This window comes from Mycteria americana, chromosome 10 (assembly GCF_035582795.1).
Source record: "Mycteria americana isolate JAX WOST 10 ecotype Jacksonville Zoo and Gardens chromosome 10, USCA_MyAme_1.0, whole genome shotgun sequence".
NCBI classification, from domain to species: domain Eukaryota; kingdom Metazoa; phylum Chordata; class Aves; order Ciconiiformes; family Ciconiidae; genus Mycteria; species Mycteria americana.
In genome coordinates, this window is record NC_134374.1 from 20,910,637 (window position 1) to 20,932,884 (window position 22,248).

The following is a 22,248-nucleotide window of genomic DNA, read 5'->3' on the forward strand; positions in this document are numbered from 1 at the left end:
TTTATTCATTTTTTCTTTTTTTAATTTGTAGGCTGAATACAATCTTTAGAATAACAACTAATGTTTCAACAGTTATTGTGAATGAAGGAATATACTTGTCCACAGTTTTGATGCCAAAATAAATACTATTTTCCTGCTTGAAAAGGTCCCGCAGACAAGAAAGCTATGCTTGCAAAGCCATAACTGCATCAAAGAATAAGATACTACAGCCTTAGTGTCAGGACACCTATCAAAAGAGTTGTTTTTTAAATATGGACTTAAGTAATATAGAAAAATGCATATAATGTTGTTTCATTAGTTCCTCATTTGATGGTTATTTCATTGTATCACATTCATGGCAAGAGGATAATCCCTTTAGCTGAACAACTTACCAACCACGTTCTCTCAATTAGAAATAGCTTATTTTCTAACAAAACAAAACCCATAAACACTCCTGCCTCCAGCTTATAATGATTTTCTGTAAGTAAGTGTATTAGAGGCATTGTAGAAGGAGGGAGCTTGGTATGAAAAGAAGTGACACAGAAATGGAAGATATTTCTGATAATATAAAGCTAGATTGCTCTCTACGTTGTGTGTGAATATTTCTACTGTTTACCAAAAGCCTGCTACTCAGTTGCATGAAGCAACTGCAAATGAAATTAGATTTTCTTGACTTCCTGACATTTTGGGGCTTCACAAAGAAATCAGTTTTGGAAAGCTGGAAATGGGAGAGAAGTGTAATTGGAGGAATACTTTTAAACCCCTTATATTTCAGAAACACAAAGAAAACAGTGCAAAGGAGAAAACTGCTTTTGTGGATCTAGTTTATTAATAAGCATTGTAATTAACAAGACAACATGCTGTACAGAAACCTGAAATAGAACTACTGCAAATTTACTGGACTTTAAATGCTGCTGGACTGTAGTATATGATGTCCAACCGCATGATTTGTAAAGTGTGGTTAGGGCTGTTTCAATACACAGACGTACACTGCTCACTCTCAGATCCTGTAGTATGCCATAGAGCAGGGAGATTTCCCAGAAATACAAACTCAAATATTTACAAGAAATCGTCAATCTCTTCTTCACTAGGGATAACATACACAATTTTCCTATGTATACCAAATAAAATCTTTGCCTTCAACTTTACTCTGTGTCTGCACAAACCAATCCCTTCCTTTTTATTTATCCAGTTAAAGAATGGTAGTAAACTGCAGTACAGTCATTTAATTGATAATCACTCATTAAGGATTGGTATTAAAGCTGCAAAAGCAAAACTTGAGCAAACCAATAAAGTCAAGTGTAAATTTTCAAGCTTTAAAAACTCAAACTTTATAAACTTGAATCAAACAACCTTGAGCTAATCAACCACGACTGACTAGAAATTATTTAGGTCTATTGTCTTTGGCTTGACCACACGGGAAGCAGCGTAATAATGGTAGCTCGGGGCTGATGGGGTTCCACGTTGGATTACAGCTTGCTCAGAATACAGCGGGGCAAACTTCCGCTTCTCTCACAAAAAACCCAAACAGATCTATACACACTGGGGTCATAGATGTCTGATACGAAGTGGCTGCTCTCCTCCAGCCCTACGCCAAGCAAAAGGACCTGGCTGGATTCAGAACCACATAACTAATGTTATGTCAAGCTAGCTGTCATGCTAACATTCATAAGCCCTCAGGTCCTATTAGCATGGGCTCATTGCCATGATAATTAGCTAAATGACCTGCATCCGGCCAGCTCACAGCCCAGAGAGAGCAGGTGCTCAGTAGTCTCTGTCTGGCCAAGCAGACATGCCTAATTATTCTTTCTTTAGAATTAAGCTACACTTCAGAATACAGCACAGTTTAGGACAACAAAGAAACAACATATTTTACTTCAAACAGTTTGACTTCAGTTCGGTTTTTTAAGGTTTTTTTTTTGTAATTGACTGCTTTACAATACGGAAAGAAGTACCTTTCTTTCTGCTATCACTACCCATAACTTTGATGCAATACTTAGAAGTGCAACAAGCATGTATTGAGTTTGGGGGGGGGGGCGAAATAATCTAGGCTAGACTGTGTGACACATTACTTTGAAGGCAAAGGTTTTCCTTTATTGTTACACTGCATGAAACAAATCTAATCATGTAACTACCATTTTACTGTATATTGTATATAGGATTGTTTTCTCCACAAATTCACACAAGTAAGATAAAATAAGTTAAATGACTAAAAAAAAATTACACAAAAATATACAGTCTATGTACTAGATAAATTATTTATATATATGGCAAGATGTGTAAAGAGTCTCTAGTAACCTTATTCCTCTGAATACTGACATGCCACTCAGAAAAATGTTGCTTCAAATGCATAGTTGTATATATTAGACATGTAATATATAAAAATGAGGGAACCATTTAACTCCCGATACAATGTGTATTTACAATTAATTGTTTTGTATCTTGTTGAACGAATTTTAGAATATCACAACACAATTTCATGGATATAACATTTAATACTTCCTATAATCAGATTCATCTTTACAATGCTTTTTGTTTAAGCAATTTTTTGTTGTTGGTTGGTTTTGGTGTTTTGTTGGTTTTTTGTTTGTTTGTTTTCAAGAGAAAGGGGGATGGTTAATTGCTTCTGTACCTTAGGGGGAAAAAAACCCAAACCCAAACCCCTAAACATTCAAATGTGAAGTTTGTTGGTTTTTTTCCCCTATGAAAAAACGCTAATTCTGGTTCCTTCATCTTCTCCTAGGAAAATCCTAAAATTGTAGAAATTAATTCTTTGCCAGGAAATTTCAGTTACAATTTGCAGCCAGAAAGGAAATGTTGCGGGCAAAAAATTGAGAGTTTTCCAATGCAGCTGCCAATTCTGTAAACATTTGGTATGGCAGCCCTCTGTAATGAAAACTGAAGTCCTCTACTTACAATAGGAAGCATTAGCTGTCAGCATTATTCTAAGTTTGCACAATTAATATGTTTGGTAAATCTGTGTAAACTACAGATAAGCCTTTTTTGCGTATCCCTGAAAAGGACTGCTGAATTTTCTCATTGTGATTTCTCCAAAGCAAACAACGAAGGGCTTTGTATATATTAGATATGAATTAATTTGTCAAATTTTTAATTGTCTTGGAATTGGAAATGAGTTGTGTCAGCTATTGTGTGTCAGTACCCAAAGGATTATTATTTTTTTCCAGGATTTACATGCAACTGGAAGCCAGTGTGCCACATCTTTTCTAAACGTTATTGAAAACTACATTAAAAAAAAAAAGTAGTACATCATTAGATAATCTGATGTTCATTAATTAAACCCTATCAGTAGGTTAAAAGTGAAGCTTCTTTTATTTTGCACATAAAATCTAAATGTGATTTGAATAGATTTACAGTGGGGACAGCGATATATAAAGCTACTTATACCTGCTGGGCACATAAGAGAAGCTCTTTTAGCATTCATTGGAAACCCTCAACAACTTGAACTTCTGTAAATTTTACAAGCAGCTAATATTACAGCATTTTTACACACAGTTTTGTTTATAAATTACATATTTAAGTTACAATATGAAGCCTACATAGAATTCTATCCATAGGAAATATTCACACACTGTCTTTTTTCCCCTCCATACAACTTCGATTGTCTCACTTAATGTAGCAATAAAACTAAACAAAGTTATGCAGTTTTTGAAAGAAAAAATTTCTCAGTATCTACATACAGTAAATGATGAAATGGCTAAACAGCAACAAAATACTAGAAGGAAAATGTGTTCTTTCATCTAAGAAAGGAACCTCCTTTTCACCCACTGTAGAATTTGCCAGCTTTTTTCTGCCACTATTAAGAATATATCCTCCAGTACACAGAACACTGAAAAAAATCCCTCATCTTTAAAGAGAATCATCTTGAGACTTTATCAAATAGTATGATTGGGGTGTGTTTATGATTACATTTATCCAGCTTTCATTACCTAGATTCTTCTTTCTTTGCTGAGAACTGTCAGTCATTCTCTAATAAACTAAGCCACAATGACGAGTACTCTTTCATCTAATAGGTTTGTGGTGAAGTAACTAATATTATAGCTAATCTTTTACTGAATACTTACAAGAGGTGAATACAGCTGTAAAAAAACGCCGTATATATCACGATAATATTCTTTTAAACACCAGTAGCTTGCAGCCACGACATCGCATCAGCCAAAAAAACTACCCCATTTCCCTACTGTTTTCAGCAGTGCCCATGTAATTTTCAACTAACAGGAACAGTAGCCAAAGCAAGCTCTGCAAGATGAAAAAAAATAATTTAAAAAAAATTAGAAATAGACTTATGGTTTGAAAAGCATAATATGTATCATAGTTGCTTGCATTATTATAGAAAGGTAACTCTTGGAAATTAAAAAAAAGTTATTTATAATTTTTTTTTCCAGTTTTGATCCTGCATATCCTATCATTGTTGTGTTGTTTATTTCACACAGAAAAGCCTAGTTGGGAGCTTTCTATTTCATCTATTGCATTCTTTCAAAGAAGAAATACCTGTAGACTGAGCCAATAAAAAATAAAATCAAAAGCAGTTGTTAGGTCTTTAAGTACATATTCCTTCTTGATTACATAAAAGATAAATTTTGGTGGAAGATATACCATCCTTCTTAAGAATTAGATTTTAGGATCTTATTCATTCTATTACGTAAGGTAATCAAATGAAAAATTGCCCACTTGATCTCTATTGCTAAGCAAACAGAAGATGAAATCTGTGAATATGCTATAAATTATAACAACAAAGAAAAATTTGAGTAAGCTATAGTTAGACTGTAATATTCCCCAAACCGTACTAAGAAATTGCATTCAACAGGGAGGAAGAACTGCTGGCAGATATTTGCACTATATGGCCCATATAAGAAAATTAAGAGGGTTTTGTGTTTTTCTTTTGCTTGCTTCTGGGTTGTGGGGTTTCTTCCCCATTTTGTGGATTTTACCAAGAACTATGGTAAATTTCTTTTAAGTCCTAAGGATTAGCTTTTCAATTTCAAATTTAGGATTCTATATACACAAATATTCACAAGCCTAACAAGTTTGTATACGCACTAGAACAGTGTTAGGCTGTGACTATATACAGTCACACTTAAAGCCTGAAATAATGGATTTGTCAGATACGCATTTATAGCTGGTGCTCATGTATAAACGTAGTGCTACTCCCAGACACCGGTGCCTGGTGGGACGCGGCGAAGTTTGCCAGAGGAATGACTTTGACAGGATCTTCGCTGGCGCAATGTCTTTTGCAGGTGTTATAGAACTGGGGCCTGGGCCCACCCTGGCCTTTGTCAGTGTCGTCCTTTGGAAGGGGCCTCCCAAGAGTGTGTCGTCCCTCAGGCCTGGCTCCTCGGCCCCAGCCTTGCTGGAACCCAAACGATGGCAAAGGGGTGTTGGACTGCTGATACTGTGTCAAAGAAGGTGGCATCCAGCAGTTGTCAGAATGGCCTAGGATGAGACACTCCTGCGTGCAGGTTTCAGAAGCTTCAGCCAGGGCTTTCTGGAGATTTACTTCGATAACTGGGAGGATGGAAAGAGACAAGACGTTATCAGAGGTCCGAAGGCTGATGTGCACAGGCAATCAAGGTCAACAGAGCAATCCCAGTTCTACAATAATGGCCACAGTTTGGAAAGAAAATACCTCCAGGTGAACAACTTAAGTGAAGGTTTAGATGTCTGCAAGTTTGGGGCCCCCAGTGTTGTCACTGGCTATCATTAGAAAAAAGTTAATGTTTAATGAACAGGTGATACCATCATTACAGCTATGTAACTCAAGCCCTTATACATTCTACTTACAATGACCTCTTTTCACTTTCTGAAATTGTCATTTGTGTAATAAAGCTAAAAGTTTTATAATAATCTAATACCATAATTCTATATGTTTGCATACAACTAGCAAAAAAAAAAAAAATTAAAAGGGGGGGGGGTAATGTTCTCTTAAAACTGGATTTTTGCATTGTTTTGCTTTGCTTAAGGCAAAACAAAATGAATTTGGACACATAGCCAAAGATGGTACCTTGGCTTCAAAGATGGACTCAAGAGCTTTAAGAATGAAAGACAGCGTAAGAGCTATTTTAAAGAGAATTGATTTCTCCATGCATTCGATACTGGAAACCTTGAAAAATCAAAGGGTAATAGCAAAAGAAACTGTAACCTCTGTAGTTTGCTGTAATCAAACCAGATTTCTTCAGTAGATGCAAGGTTTGCGCCCTTGGAAAAGGATTATAGAAATTATAATTTGTTCAAAGTAAACTACTAAATGTGAAAGATGTAATTTGCAATACATAAACAATCTTGATCAGTTTCATTTCAACTGTGGCTTTACGATGTTTTGTAAATTCAAACTAATAGAATTAAACTTCTACAAATCATTCCTTGAAATAGTTTTCATCGTATATGTGTTAATTTTATATTCTCTTGCTGTGTACATAGTTTAAATACATCAGGAGTGAAGAAGAGTATCTGATCAGATATTTCGCTGTGTTGTCTTCACAAAACTTTCCAATGAAAGACACATACGTATTTTTAATATCTGTCTTCATGAAATAACATTTAAAATTGGATTCTGGCTCATAACCACTGGAGAAGGTATGCCACTAGGAATTACTTATAGCAATACAAGTTCTGAGTAGGAGCTTCTCACCCTCTGAGCTTTATGTTTAAACACATGCTGCATTTCTGTTTTAATAAATACTTTGCATGTTGAAATCTGTGTAAAGCTACAAAGCACAAATACATATTTCCATGTTACATCTCAATACAAATGAATTAAGTTTTTCCTTCAGGCATTGAAATATATAATGCTGCAGTCCAAAATACAGGATACATCTTTTTTAAATCTACCACATTTAAGTAGACAACTGGTTGCTTGTCGTATCATAAATGCTATATTCTTGATTATTTCTCCTTAAGTACATTGTATGAGTATGTGCCAGTTAGAGAAATGATTGTTTATAAATGCTATTTTGCCCTATTACTGGCATTTCAACATGTCTTCAGTCATTTTGTCTCAGTAATTTTCAATGTAATCCTGACAAAGCTTTGGCACCTTGCTGTTGAAATACTAATCCAGTTTTGATGGGCAGTAGGAGACATAAATATGGAAATAATTCAGCAAAGGCAGTAGTTCCTGCAAAAAAAAGTTACAACTGGTAGATTAGCCTAATCTTTCTGTGTCCTACTATCTGCTATTAGAGACATAAATTTGAGTATATACAAGTCTTGTTAAGCTCTTTAATTATCCAGGTTTGCTTCTCTTCTGATCAAGGCAATTCATTGAAATCAGGTACAACCTTGACAGAGTGTTGAGTTATCCCTGTTTTATACAGAAACTGATCTTTTTTGTATTTATTAAAAAAACCTTTCTGATACCCAGTACCTCAGTGTTTCTTTTTATCTCAAGTCTTTCTAAACACTCTTAAAATGCTATTAATTCAGTTAAACTGAAAAAAACCCACAATTATTTATTTGGAAATAATACTTATGCATTTCTAGCTCTTCACAGCAAGCGGTTACAATACTTACAGTATACTGTCTCAAACTTCAGTAAGAGAGTAAACAAAGCTAAACCATCAAAAGAAGCATTTAGCAATAAAAACTTAACATTTAAGCTTTAGACAAGGCAACTGCAGAAATAAAAGGTCACTTATAAAACATTCTCTACACCATCTCGACAGATCAGTAGCACAGTAATTTTGTGCCAATCGTTGCCAGACTACCTGTGGACATGGAACATGTTACCATGCTAAGAGTAAAAACATTGTCAGAATGACATCTTGTTTATTCTGTTAATAAAGAGATATTTTTATCTGAGGTTTAGTTTTAGCAAAAAAAAAAAAAATTAACACCCCCCCCACACACACACACACAAATTTAGAACAACCCTGGGCATAATCATAAGTTATGCATACAAATTATTTTGGCTTTGAGTTAGAGTTTCATTATGCAACAGTCTGCCAATGCAGCATTGTTTAGAAGATACACTTTTTGTAGCAGTCATAATCTTTCTTTCAATGTTGGTATGTGGTACACGTAGTCTTGATTGTCAGAGTATGTTTTTCATCACTGCTTATGATTAATAACACATAAAATAGACAGTTCTCATTAACTTTGAAGAGTTAAGACCCTTTTCTTCTGAGCACCTCTGCAGTGTTGCAGAACAGGAAATAAAACAGTATTTAGCAAATACAAGTATTCTGTAGGATGTCTGACTCAATTTTTTCCAACAGTAAGTCAAGTTTTGTTTTATAATATACTGCACTCGTTTAAAAAAAAAGAAAATAAATAAATTTAAAAAAATCAATTATATCCTTAACCTCTAGACTAACTTTAAAAGGAGTACAAATTTTTTTAAAAAATAATTAATAACACTGTTTTGTGGGTTTTTTTAATCCAAATCACCTGCATATAGGCCATAGCATTAGTGCAACCCTGAGGCAGTCTTTAGGAGACTGGGTAGGCTGTAGGAAACCAAATTAACTAAGGGTGTTACAATGAATATAGTGTGAGGCAGGCAAGGGCCCCAATATCTGCATTTAAAGGAAACTCAGAAAGTCTCATCAACTGATCTGCTGCAGTAAATAGTACTAGCAAGGATAATTGGGATGCAAACCAGTTTCTGTTTGGTATAAAGTAAAATAAACATAACCAGCAGTGTGAAATATTATGTTTTTAGCACAATGAAGTAAAAATGACTGTTGGACCATAACTGATCTATTTTTGAATGAACCTAGAACAAAATGTAGGAAATTTTCTGCATGAATATTCACCAGGCATTATCTTCTTTGCCTGCTCTTCCAGGCCATGCAGTGTAGCTTCTTTCTGTCAGTCTAATTCATTCTCTATTTTCCTAACATATCATCATTCTCCTGCTTCTTCAGCACCTGAAATCCTTCTGAATAGCTGCTTGGCACTGGCATCGCACTATCATCTAAACTATGCTTTACTTGTTAAAAATACATTTTTAACCATTCCCTATTTTATCAAAGAAGAGAGCTTTATGTTAGTAATGTATTATACTAATGGTGCCAACTTACAATAGAATGCAGCTGATCTCCAAATATTCTGTTACGGACTTAACACGCAAAGAGGTCACTGTAACTAGCATTGAGACGTCGTCCTCAGCACCGTGTCTGGCTTCCCCTCCACCACTTGCTGCCTACTTTGCACAAAGGAGCCTCTGGCTGGCTCAGCCCAGCATCCCAGAGGACCAGCTGAGGAGGAACTCAAGCCATGCAGCTGGGTGAGTGTCCAGTTCAGTGCTCAAGTGGCCATTTATCAGAGGCTGTGAAAATTGACCATGGCATTTTCTAGCTGCTACTCTTTAAGCTTCCTTCTGTTTTGCATCTTTGCAAGTCATTGCTGAATGCGGGTGAAAATAAACTTTTCTGAGCCCTTCTCTCTCATTCGAAAGTAGTAATGTAGGCGATTATTCTGTGTAGTCCGATAAGAAATCAGTGGTAGGAAACATCTGTGGCATCTGCCTCTACCAATCAAGTAAAAGAAGGTTCCTGATGTCTCTGAATATTTTCAGAAGAAATTATGGGTTTTGCTACTGAAATTCAGTGTCTAGTAACGTCTTCTCACATAAGATATGACAGGTTTATAAGTGGAAATAGAAGTGTACATATCACCCATGTATTATGAATAAACAACACATTCCAGCAAACCCTTACCGGTCTACCTCATTTCTTACTTCACTCAGTAATAAACCCTTAATTTTATATATTTTTTTCATACTCCATGGACCTTGTTCAATCATGATATACAAGTAGTATGAAAGGGAATTTTTAATTCATAGAATAGATCACACTCATGCACATGTGAGTTTACCACTTTCATTTGAACTCCAGATTGTTTTAGGAATGAAACTATTTTTTAAATTGTCTGCCTCAGAACTAAGAACATTTTTAAAGAACGTGTCTGTCAGTTCTTATGAAATGTTTAGATCAGAACTGTCAAATATAACTAAAAGCACAATAGTTGAAAGACTTTCTTCATTGTTCCACAGTCTTTATCATTTATAGGTCAAAGCAGTTTTCAGTAAGAATATTTACTTTCACTTAAGAAAACGTGGAATTCCAACCTTGCCGGATAGCTATCCTTCAGTCAAAACAATTATTAAAAAATATCGTTTGATTTTTTTTTCCTGTTTGTTTTGGTTAGAGACTTTCTGTGGTTATAAAGCCTGTGTAGGATTTTATAGATAGTAAATAAAAACGTTGGTTATTATCTTTGCTTTTGGAGGATGAAAGCTGAAGAACTCTACAATGCTACTCTCCCTCTCAGTCTACAAAATATGTGGCACAATCCTGCATACTTTGGCATTTCCAACTTAATATCATGTTCCAGTTTTAAGAATATTTCTCATAGAGAAGTCTCAAATGAAGACAGGCTGTTAGTACGACTGTGTTATCAGCAATCTCATAACGTTGACAAGTTGGAAGCGTATACTTGGTGTATAAACTATACCCCTATGCCCTCCCCTCCACCCCCAAAAGGGAGACATACTACTAAGACAACATCAAGAGGGCTGGTTCCTTTCTTGGTCGGCCACAGAAGTCATCACTTGCATCATGGAATCACAAAGAGACTTAGGCTGGAAGGGACTTTTAGAAGAGAAGATGTCTGTCTAACCTTCTGCTCAAAGCAGGATATCTTGGTCAATATAGAAAAGAATAGTTTTTCCAAAAGTTTAGGCCAAACTTTCGGAATTGCACATATCCCTTTAAAAAAAAATAAAATTCTGCATGTATATGTTAAAAGGGAGATGCGGTTTTCTAAGAGTTGAACAATCAAAAACATGAGCTCTCGCAGAAGGCTTAAAACATCTCCACCTTTATCCACATGTGTAATAATGATTAAAAGACATTTGTAAATTTATTCATTAGCAAAGTACTCAGATACATTAGAAGTTAAAAAACTGCCAGACTGCACTGTACTGATGCAGGCTTAGGGGCTTATAAATTGTGCAAAGAAAATTTCAAAAAAAAAAAGAAAACAACTTAAAACACAGAATATAGAGTGCTTGAATTTTAAAGCTATATAGCTGAAGTCTTAATGAAAAGCCAGTATTGAATTTGACACATTTTGGATGCAAACCATCCAGTGTTACATTTAGAGCACTCTTGTTTCGTAATAAAGCAAGCAACAATTAGCAAGCAATTAAGCAAATTGCCCATAATTATGCCATTGCTGAGCTATTTTTCATATTTTCACAACACAGCACATATATGAATACATGGCTTGCAGTGCCAATGCTCTTCTGTCAGCATCCAGAAGTGCCTCTCATTTACTGAAGCGTTTCGTATTAAACAGCTCCCCTCGCACATTCAGTGCTCTCTGCTCAGCAGGAACCCACCTGAGTGATGAAGATGACAACCTTACACTACTCATCTCAGCCAATAGCTCCTAAGGAACGGGTCGTGTGCCCCCCATTTTTTGCCCATGTGTATTTACTAAATGTGGTACTAAATCTAAGCAGGAATTCAAGCATAATATAGGGAAATTATAGTCCAGACTTACCCTGGTGACCAAAAGTGGCCACTTGGGTAACATCATTTAGCCATCTCCACTATGTGAAGAGAGCAGAAATGACATTAACAATAAAAAAGGGAGGGGAGAATAGTTGTTAGTGTAAACTGGGTTACTTTAATAAGGTCAGGAGGAAGAAGCTTGAATGTAGAAACCCTAAATAACTGCTGCTATAATATACTCTACTTTTTTTGGTTTAATAATAAAATGCCTTTGGGAGAAGTTTCCTATGAATATTTTATTTCCTGTATATGTCTCAATAAATTAAAAACCTAAAAGAGTTACTTAAGTTCTCGCCTTTGAACCTTTTTTCTCAAAGAACAAGTAGGACACACCACTTCCTTTCGTTTTCAGCTGTGTGTACAGAGCTTGCCTCTACCAGAGCCTGTGAGAAATCATACTCGGAGGAAGATTGATCCTCCAGATGTTCTAACTGAGGAATCAACAGGCATGCAGGAAATCACACATTTTCATGTGCTACCTAGGCTTGCCAGATTGTACTGGATATTTTGGAAGAATAAGCTCTCCTTCCATTCCAGTGAACACAGTTTGTATCCTAACATCCATGGGTTTAATTTGAATTTAATCCTAAAAACTGCCATGAGTTAGGCTTCTTATTATAAAATCCCAATGGTATGAGGTGTGAGTATTTTGCAGCTGGCTTCAATTAGTCAAGCAAATGTTATCAAAGATGGCTGGGGAAAGTTGGTGAGGAAGAAGACAGGGAATGGAGGAAGTATCAGGGCGAAAGAGACAGCATATGGTAATTCCTGTATAATTAACTATGCTTGTGAAGTGAAGTGAATCTTTCCTTCACAAATAATAGCCATATAAACAAAGCACATTAATCTTTCATTAAGTCATCTCTTATTGTTATTCTGTCTAGAATTTCAATCTTGTATTAGTCAAAACCAAGAAATGGTCTAAAAGCAATGCTCCTGTAAAAAGCTCAGTTTCAATAATTGCTGTTTTCCACAGGAAGAGATTTCATCAAAAAAACCTCAAGCCCCCAAATCCCCTGCAACCTCTTCTGTTTCAGCCTAATGAACACGGGCGTGACAGTGTTGTAGAATACACGGCACTGACCCTTATTCCTTCAACGGTCCAATTGTATTCCTCTTTAATGCCCGTGTTTTGTTGCTAATTACGGCAAAACAAATATGGTAATTTGCAAGGGATGCACGTTTCTTAGCCAATGAAGTGTATATTGAGTTATCAATGAGATTTTTAACCATAACTTGTAAAGTATAATGACCGTCTAAAATGAATAGCCTAAAATCTAGTATATTGATTACAACACTGGGTAATACAACGTGCTTTATTTAATAATTAATTAACTGCTTCACATTTGTACTGAAGCTTCTTAATTATTAATACATTGTTCATTATTTAACACAGAATATAAATTTAAATTCAAATCAATTAAACAAGGTGAAACTACATAGTCAAAAATGGTTTATGCTCCAGCAATAACCTTTGACCTCGAAACATAGTCTTCTTATTTGCAGTAAGGGAAAGAAGAGTCTATAGAATAAAGTTGTAGGTGCCCAGCAGTTATCAGCTGGGAATGCCTGCCTCTTCAAGTAACATCTTGAGCTCAAAGCGGTGGCTGCCCGCAGCCAGCAGCGAAGCACCACACAGCCGCTCGCCCGCTCCCCCCCCTCAGCGGTACCGGAGCACTGCAAACCTGCTCCCGTGCTCTGGGAGATGAGCTTTTCCTATAATGCTATCTGTTACAGTGGCCAGGGGGACAAAAAGCCTAGCCATGTTACTGCATCTGCAAGCGTTGTTAGCGTCTGCAGCAAGAAGTGCACCACTAATTTCACTAAATACCCTACTATGGCGATGTTTCTAAAGCCTGATTGCTCACACGTGTGTGTATACATATATAAAACCTAGCTGTATACTTTCTTAAATATCCTTAAACATTACTTGAAATACGAGATCCAGGAAATCTATGAAGAATAGTATCTCATATCAACTTCTTGAGATTAAATTTCAAATGCTCAGTAAAAGTTGCTCTTAAACCTGCAAGTGGAAGTCATCTCTTAAAATTTTTTAACTTAAAAAAGTGATCTACTCAAACATGTTGAAACAGAATGGGGGCTAATTGACAGAAAAAACACCTAACCAATACAAGGTAACTCTGTACACGCTGAAATACCATTTATATCCCCTTTCAGTGATCAAATAGTTATTCAAATGCCTCATTAGGAATGTATATGAGGATCCATTACCACCAATTAAACAGATGTGTATTTGTGTAAATTCATTTATTTATTTAATCCAGAGTCAGTTCAACATAGTATATTCTTTCATTTAATTCAACATTGAGGAGAATCTTTTGCATGGGGGTTTGCTGGGGAATTTAGGGGCATATCAATATACTATTTTAAGAGGCACTGAACATGTTAAAAGGATAAAACAAAGTGAGAAAATGTATTATATCATGGAAATATGGCCATTACTATACTTTTCCCATAAAAGCAAGAAAAAAATACATTTTTTTTGAGCTTGAGGTTTTGTCTGTACAGAAAGGTTGTTTGTCTGAAACTATAAAATGGGCAGTCTTCAAAATGCAGCTTCGTATAGCTAATCCTTAGAAAAAGAAATTCACTTAGCAGTAATTTCTACAGATAGTTCTTAACATCTGCTCTCTCTCTTCTTCAAACCTAGCTAAAGAGGTTGCTCGGTTTCATTCACACTTGCATTCAAATATATATATATTAAGTTTTAAAAAGAAGAAAATTCTTGCTTACAATATCTACAGTGTAAGTATACAGAATATGATATTATACTCAGTTTTTAAGGTATAAGTTTTAAATAAAATTGTGTGTGTGTGTGTGTGTGTGAAGGAGAGGTAGTTTACTGATTTTATTATAAATCACTACCTCGAAAGGGTGAAGTTTCATAAAGAGAGCTAAGAATCACTGAATCTACATAAACTCATTTGGTGTGGAAACAGCAGAAAATACATTTCTTAAGCTTAGGCTGCAGACATTGTAATACAAAAAAAAAAATCAATTACCTTTTGTGGTTCTCTGGCTAGAGAACAAAGATCTGGGCTTGGAGACAGGAAAAAGGATGAACTTCAAAGATGTAAGAAAGGAACAGAATTTCTAGGTGGAATAAGGTCAGTAGCATTTATTCTTGATAAAAGACCTACATGAAAATATTAGTATACTCTCATACTTCTGTAATAATGAATTCTAACACTTGTGACAATAAGCGGAGCGGGTAAGTCATCCTCAGCAGAATGCAGAATACAGGCAGGGTGATGAAGAAGAGGACAAGCAGAAGTTCATTTTCAATTATGTTTGAGATACCTCACATATGGCAACTCCTTCAAGGGACAGGAGTGGGATGGAAGACCTACAGTTCTGCTTCAAATATCTGTATTTACACCTTTTATTCACTTCAGTAAGAGTTTCTTGAGGTATCTACATGCCAAATGGGGCTCTGTTTTCTTTTTATTGACTTTACAGTAAAAATAAACAAAAGTTTGATCTAAAGTAGAATACTAAGAAATGCTTTTAAATTAAGTAATTGAACAACTGGGCAATTGTTCATGGTTCAGACACTTTAATGAAATGATAATTTTCAAAAGGAAAACACAAAAACGCCAAATGCTAAGTAAGCTAGTAAACATATCTTTCCTGTGATAACTCAAGAGGTAGTCAATAAAAGATGTTTTGAAATTGTGTATTCAACAAGTATACACAAACAGAAATTTAAAGTCAAAGGCCACTACAGCAACAAACAAAAAAACCCTACAACATTCTAAAAATATTCTATGGCTTTTACGCTGTGACTCCCATAGCATTTCAAGGAAACGCCCCCCCGCATTTTTCTTTATTAGAATGTAAACAAATAAATGATTTGTTTTTATTATTAATACCCTGACTTTATTTATTTTGCAAATACTTCTAAACATTTTTACGATATTCACCTATGCTGATAGCTAAGTAAGACACTATGCTTATTTGAGTGCTGATAGATATTACATTTGATTGGACCATCAACAATATTAAATCTATTTATTCCAGTTTAATATATTAAGTAAAGCTCGCTGAAGTTTTTTTGACAAAACAATTTTCCATTAAAATGTAGTTTTAAAGTTCAACTGTTTTGTGACAGTATTGATTCAAATGACATTTTGGGGTATAAAGTATGGGAACTAATAATTTCCGTTTTCTCTACTCGTTTTATTTTCATTTAGATTTTTAAAATATGAGAATCCTTAATATTTCAACATTATGCAGAAACGACATTATTGAAAGGAAAGGTTCTCATTTCTCCAAAGCTTTTTCTCAGATTTTCCATTTCACAATAAACTTCAAGGTCAGATTATGATTCTGAAAAGCAACACTGCTTACATTTCACGGCATCTGCAACATGGTCTAACACAATCCACGACCATTTCCCTCTCCTAAATTCCCTGCGACTCCCTTACCATTACTACAGAAGAACAAGCCTCCTGCTCCACCTAAAAACTTGAAAATCCAGAATTACGAGTAATTAGGATAACTATTGCAGGGCCAAGAGGGCACACTTTTTAACTCCCCTGAAGCGTCCAGGAGCATGTCTGTGCTGTTGTGCTTATTAGGTTCCTTAATGACAATCTACAACCTTGCGGAAGGACGGACTGGAGGAGTAAAACTTTGACATTTCTGTCTCCACAGGACAAAAGGATTCCCCTCCTGCAGCTTTTGTCCTCCCCAAGAGGACACTCTCCTCCATATGGCTGCAGCTCAGGAGGGTTTTTGTCTTGGAAAACCCTCTGAACCACAGGCTCCTTGATGACTAGACAACATTTTCTAACCAATTTTTCACAGCAGTTTTCTGTCATTTCCACTTTGTCAATCTGCCACAGACTACCCTCAGTGGAACCACGTAGCTACTCATCCCTTTGACAAAGACCCCCAAAAAGTGTGAATACATGGAAAGGGCCATGTTTGATTAACAACTTTGTGATTGCTGTAAAAATGAAATTTGAAAGGTAATAATTACATTTGTAATTACTTAGGTCTAAATCTCTTATGTTTCCTACTCCCTCTATTTCTGGGCAGCTGGAGCAATGCCTCATTAATAATAATAAAGTCATTTAACCCTGCAGGCACATTACAAGGAGAAAGATGTCATTTGTCACCAACGCAAATAGATCACTGAAGGATACAGAAAGACCACTATTTCATATTTATTGCAAATGATAAAAGGGACATTTTGCACTCATTCTTATCATGACATCCCAATCTGCTTTTTAATTATCAGCAAACATAAGGGGACAGCATACAACATATGAGGGACTACTAATAATGTATTGTCCTGCGGTGACATTTCCATAATCACTTTAAATCTGTCCTATACATATGTACTAGTTAAAGCTTTCAGCTCATGAAATCATACCCCCTAGTAAGGAATGAATTATCCTTTGCAGATTTAGCACACAAAGCAGCTCTTTCCCAGAGTTTGAGGGTCTGATAGCTGATGTATGTATTGCTATTACATTAAGTGATAGGGTTTGGCATTCTGTTGCATTTATGGTTGAACACAGTATAACTTAAAAATAAGTACATTAGTATATTGGGATTTTTAGGCCAGGAACTTTACAGTTGTAATTCTCACTGGCACTAATCTAGCCATGGACTTCTGCAAGTCGCTTAGTCTTCCAGTGCTTTTCAGTATTGTTCTGTACTTCACTACTGCAAGAAGTCTGTAAGAAGCTCTCTGTATTAGATGAAACAAATACCCTTATTCATAGGGAACTCAAGTAAGTAACTTGGAATTTACTGGATTTTAAAAAAGAATTACTGATATAACTGCCTGTCTATGAAATAAACTTCTGAGGAAGAGAAAAGACTATTCTTTCCCTAAATGATTTAGTCCGGAGACATGAAACCTTGAGGAAAAAATATGTAGAGAAATTTCTACTATGGTATTAGTATGAAAACAGATGAAGTTTCATGTAAATAAAAGCCACCATAATCTGAGTTTCAACTCTGTCAAGCTAGAACTTCACATTCTTCTTTGCTTTGCTTTATCATCAGCACTTATCTAACCATCAGGCATGTAGAAAGACCAGAGAACAAATTTAACAATATGAAGTTAAAAACTGTTATTGTGTGGGGTAGAGAGGAGGTAAGCAAACCTCCTAAATCTGCTTATGTTTTCCCCAGGTACCACAATAGACTATATAAAGACATGCTTTAAAAAAGTTAAATAAGTAATGTTAAGAAATACGACGCATCAGGAAAGAGTAAAATGCACAGAGTAAAATGCATATTTTCACTCTTAAGATAGTGACAACACAGAAAAGCTTATACATGGAGTGAAATGTTTTGTCAAATTGAAAAAATGGAAATAATATGAACACTACAATTTTCACATCAATTTGAGGTAAAATGTTTTGAATTACAGTCATTTTAATCTTGTTTTATAAAGAAAATTACTTCAAATGGGTGATAATTTAAAACAGCATAATCCAAACTTCATTGTGCTCCAGTCAGGCATAGAAGTGTGGCTCTGAGTGATTTGGAGCAATCTGTGCGCAGTGGCTCAGAGCCTCATTCAGAGTAGACATCTGAAAGAAGAAAAAGGATGCCTGACTAGAGTTTCCATCATTTACCTGTGAGTTCAAAACTACTCACTGTGATGGCTACGACTTCCTAATTGGGTCTTTGGAGGCATTGCTAGCACCTTCAGAAATTCTGGCACCATTCTGATGAGGCAACACTTTCACAGTTACCATCTCTTTAAACATTCAGCTGTGACTAGTTTCTCTACTGAAGTTTTGTTGTTTGACTGGAAGTTTCTCGTATCACTTCACATAAGCTTTTTCCAAATATTAAGAAGTTTTTGGCATCAAGGAGTTTTGCTGACAGAATTGAAATATATATATATATATATTTTACAAACTCTCCCCTTTTTCTTTGCTGAAAGAAAAAAAATTACCTCTCAGAAAATACGCTATTTAGTTTTAATCCTCAGTTTCCCTTGAGCAACCTCCAACAGCGACTTTCAGATTTCATTCAATATTCTTTTCTGTTCTCCTAAGTAATTTTCAATTAAAATATAAAAATATTCTAATTGTAGCTAGTAGCATTAGTAAACTTGTAGTTTCCTTCTCTAAACCAGATGATTCTCTCAGCACCTGGCCAATTGACACATGATGGGAATAATTTAGGCCAGATCAACATTTGACACAATTCTTTCCAGAACAGGATTTCTCATAGCATACATAATTTTAAAAAGACAGTGTTAGGGAACAGTCATAGCTGTGATTATTGTGGAGGACTTTAGGGTCAGTAATATCAGCCAAGAGAATGGGAGTGAGCAACTGCTGACAATAATCTTTTCAGCCCATTTCAATAGCTGTCAGGACACATTCTGTGACTGCAACCATGAGCATTATGATGACGCTTGAAAACAGGGTAGTATATTAATTATTATGATTATTAATCTATTTTAAGAAATTATTTTGAGCACAACAAATATAAAACTGTGGGGGTATAAAGTTAAACTTCATGAGGTATCCAATTGTTCATGAAATTAAATTCCATTACTTCAAAGATAGAAATGTTTTAAAATAGGAATAAAAAAATTCGTTGATCTTTAAAGTATGCTTTTATAAACTTAATTACATAAACATCTTCTTCCTATAACCACGCACTGTCTATGTTTGTCTATATTGAGGATTCTGAAGAGAGAGATATATTTGTCAAGCTTCAAATTTCAGAGAGTAGGTGTTGAGTTTTGACTCGGCCCTATTTGAATAACAGGATGCCCTCGCATAAAACAATAATTTGTGTTTTTATAGATTTCATAGACCATAATTGTCTTTGCAAAAAAGTAACACTCGCTCCTGTTTGATAAGCTTTGGCATGAGTATACCTAGGCTAATAAAAGCCTAACATATATTATTAAATGAGGTTAAATACTAGCATTCAGATTTGTCAAGGAACTTATCACTTTCTTTAGTATGTAAGCCTCAATCAGCCATTTCTCTATTGCATATGACAGAGGATCCCTCAGAAACAGATTTAAGAAACACTCAGTTCTTATTAAGCCACTGAAGCTTAGCATCCAGCTCTTTTGAAAGTCTAAATTTCAAACTAGTTTGGAAATCCTGGATGTAGCAGGCACACGTTAAAGTTAACCAAATGAGATGAAATCACAACAGTTCTTGTTAGGAATGGAAGTTTCTATACTACCCTAATCTCTAGTTTATAAAAGCAAATCCACAAAAGCCCATAATTTATGTTTAATTTTTCATAAGCTCTACAGAAAGGATATTTTAAGTCTGGGGTAAGTGCTGCTCTGGCAGATGCATATAGAAAGCTCTTGCCATGTTTGGCACACAGATTCCTTTTTAAGAGGGTACAAACCTGAATTTCTGAAGCTGATGTTCCTTAAGCTTCAGTGGAGTACATTTGACAGCCATCTTTTCTACAGCAAGTATGGATGGCAGGAGGAGTTCATACTTAGTCTGTATTCCAAAAGGTTGCTTTAAAATCTTTCTACGGTTTTTAATTAACCATAGGATATAAAAGGACCTAAATGAAAAGCTACCAGTCAATTGCTGACTAAGTGTTCACCAGCCTGTTATTGAACCTATTTCATCTATTTATTCCCTAATTCATCCATAGTCTCCTAGAGATGACATTAATATGCTCAAAGTTAATTTATTATCATCTATTGCTTCTATTCGAGCTCAAGTTAACAGAATAAATTCATCAAAAATGATCAGACTTGAAAAGGCAGATTTGGATTCTGACAGAGAATAATTTATCATGGCTGGGAAAAAGCCTCCCACCAACTGGGCTGTTGGAATGCTAGGAGATGAAATTGTAATGACTGCAGAACTTCTGCAGAAAAGGACATTAAAGTCTCAAGGGGAAAACAAACAAACAAAAAAATCCCAGAGCCTAACTCCCCAAATATGTAGGTTCCTGACACTGACTCTTTTGTATTTTCACACTCACAGGTCCTTTCTCTCACCCTCTGTGCTGCCTTGAGGCAGAAGTAATCATTAAGGCTCTGCTCGCCATCATTTGCATGCCACAGAGCCTGGAGACGGGAGGGGCACCATCACCGAGTGCAAGGAGTGACAGTGACGTTCAAAGCTCTACAGCAATGGTCCCGATGCTCAGAGGGTCGCAAACTCTTAATCAACAGATCCCTGCAGCAGAGGGCTTCATAGTAATGCTGCATACTGTAACACTAATTGCTTTTATTTACAATTTGTTGTAATTATCCCTTCTATAACAGTAATTAATAGCTTTTGGGTAATCTACGACTCTAAGTATTATACCACACTTTCTACGTATCTACAAATTATGTGAATTCCAGAAACAGCTGGCTATAACAGCATTTATAACATGTTTTAGATGCTATTACAATGGAAGAATATCCATTTTTTTGCCATTACACAGTAGAATTGGAAAGCATTGTGATACTGTCATGAATGTGGTACCACTGTAATTGTAATATGGGTTGTGGAGATTTATTTTAAAGCCTGGAAACACTTGATTAATCACCACATTATAGTCAATATTCTAGCTGTGATTGTTTCACCCAGTTCTTGTTTTATCCCCCACTGCAGCATAGGGAGAGTTTCCCCTCCCCTGTACTAGAAGCTGCTGTATACTGGACATGGCCGCTTCCCCAAGGGACTGTTACTCCATTTATCCATCACTTCATATAGTCGTATTCTAATTCTGTACATACCAGAGCCATTTCCCTGCTCCTTGTCTTGTTACACTGAGTAATTATGCAGCTTCAAGACTCGAGTAACTAAATTTCCCCAGGGAAGGGGGGGAAAAACCCAACAGTGAGTACTCCAGACCTGCCCAAGAAATACAAAACTCACCAGGCTCTGCCTAGATATTTTACAGAGGATCTTAAATACGGGTATAATCATAAATAATCATAAATATCAGTGCTTAAATATGTGTAAATATGTAGGCTTATCTGGCTGACTCAGTCAGTACATAAATCCTAGCTCCCTTTCCCCACTTCCTTCTATCATACTCCAGAACCCAACAGAATTGTGCTTCCAACTGCACTGCTATCATCATTTGCCATTTCTGATTCAAGATCTATACTTACTTTATGATATTAATGCCTTAAATCTAAGAAATTCAGTGAAGTGAATATGCCAAGTGTCTGATCAGTACATTATGTCACACTGAAAAACCATTATATTAAAAAAGAGTTAACATTTCCCAGTGAAGGACTGAAAAAATAGGAAGTGCAAATTCTGCAATATTAATTCAGCTCCCTTGTGTAAATGTGTTTTGATGCAAACTTTAATTAAATTATCATATACTATTTTTCTCATAGGACCCTTGGGCCCAATTCAGAGAGTAAGTAGTTATTCAATATTTCTCTTTATCTACTCTAATCAGCATGTGGCCATACACATTTTTAATTAATACTTTCAAAGCCTTGTGTTGAATGCAGATTTATTCATTTCCTTGTGTACTTTTTTGTTGTTTTCACAGCACAATCAAAAGCTTCATGAACATGAATAACATCCCACTTGTATTATTTGTTTTAGTGAGTCCATTTGCACCTGGGAAACTGAGGCATAAAGAAATTAGGCAAAATTATGCAGTCTCCATTCTTTCTGGGTTCCCAACTTGAGATAGCTTAAACCAGATTTTCGCACACTTGAGCATTTGATAGTATACTAAGATTTCAAAGCATATCTGTTGGAGTAGTGAATGATGCCCT

General features: G+C 35.6%; 1 protein-coding gene across 2 annotated transcripts in view; it reads right to left on the minus strand.

The window, feature by feature from the left end:
* Positions 1-798: 798 nt before the first annotated feature.
* PCDH11X (protocadherin 11 X-linked) overlaps positions 799-22,248 on the minus strand; it is a 516,015-nt gene continuing 494,565 nt past the window's right edge. For both annotated transcript variants that reach the window (XM_075513176.1, XM_075513175.1), the window contains one exon: positions 799-5,502. In XM_075513176.1, coding sequence (XP_075369291.1) covers positions 5,111-5,502 — 392 coding nt within the window. In that variant the 3' untranslated portion in view covers positions 799-5,110. The remainder of the gene's footprint in view (positions 5,503-22,248) is intronic.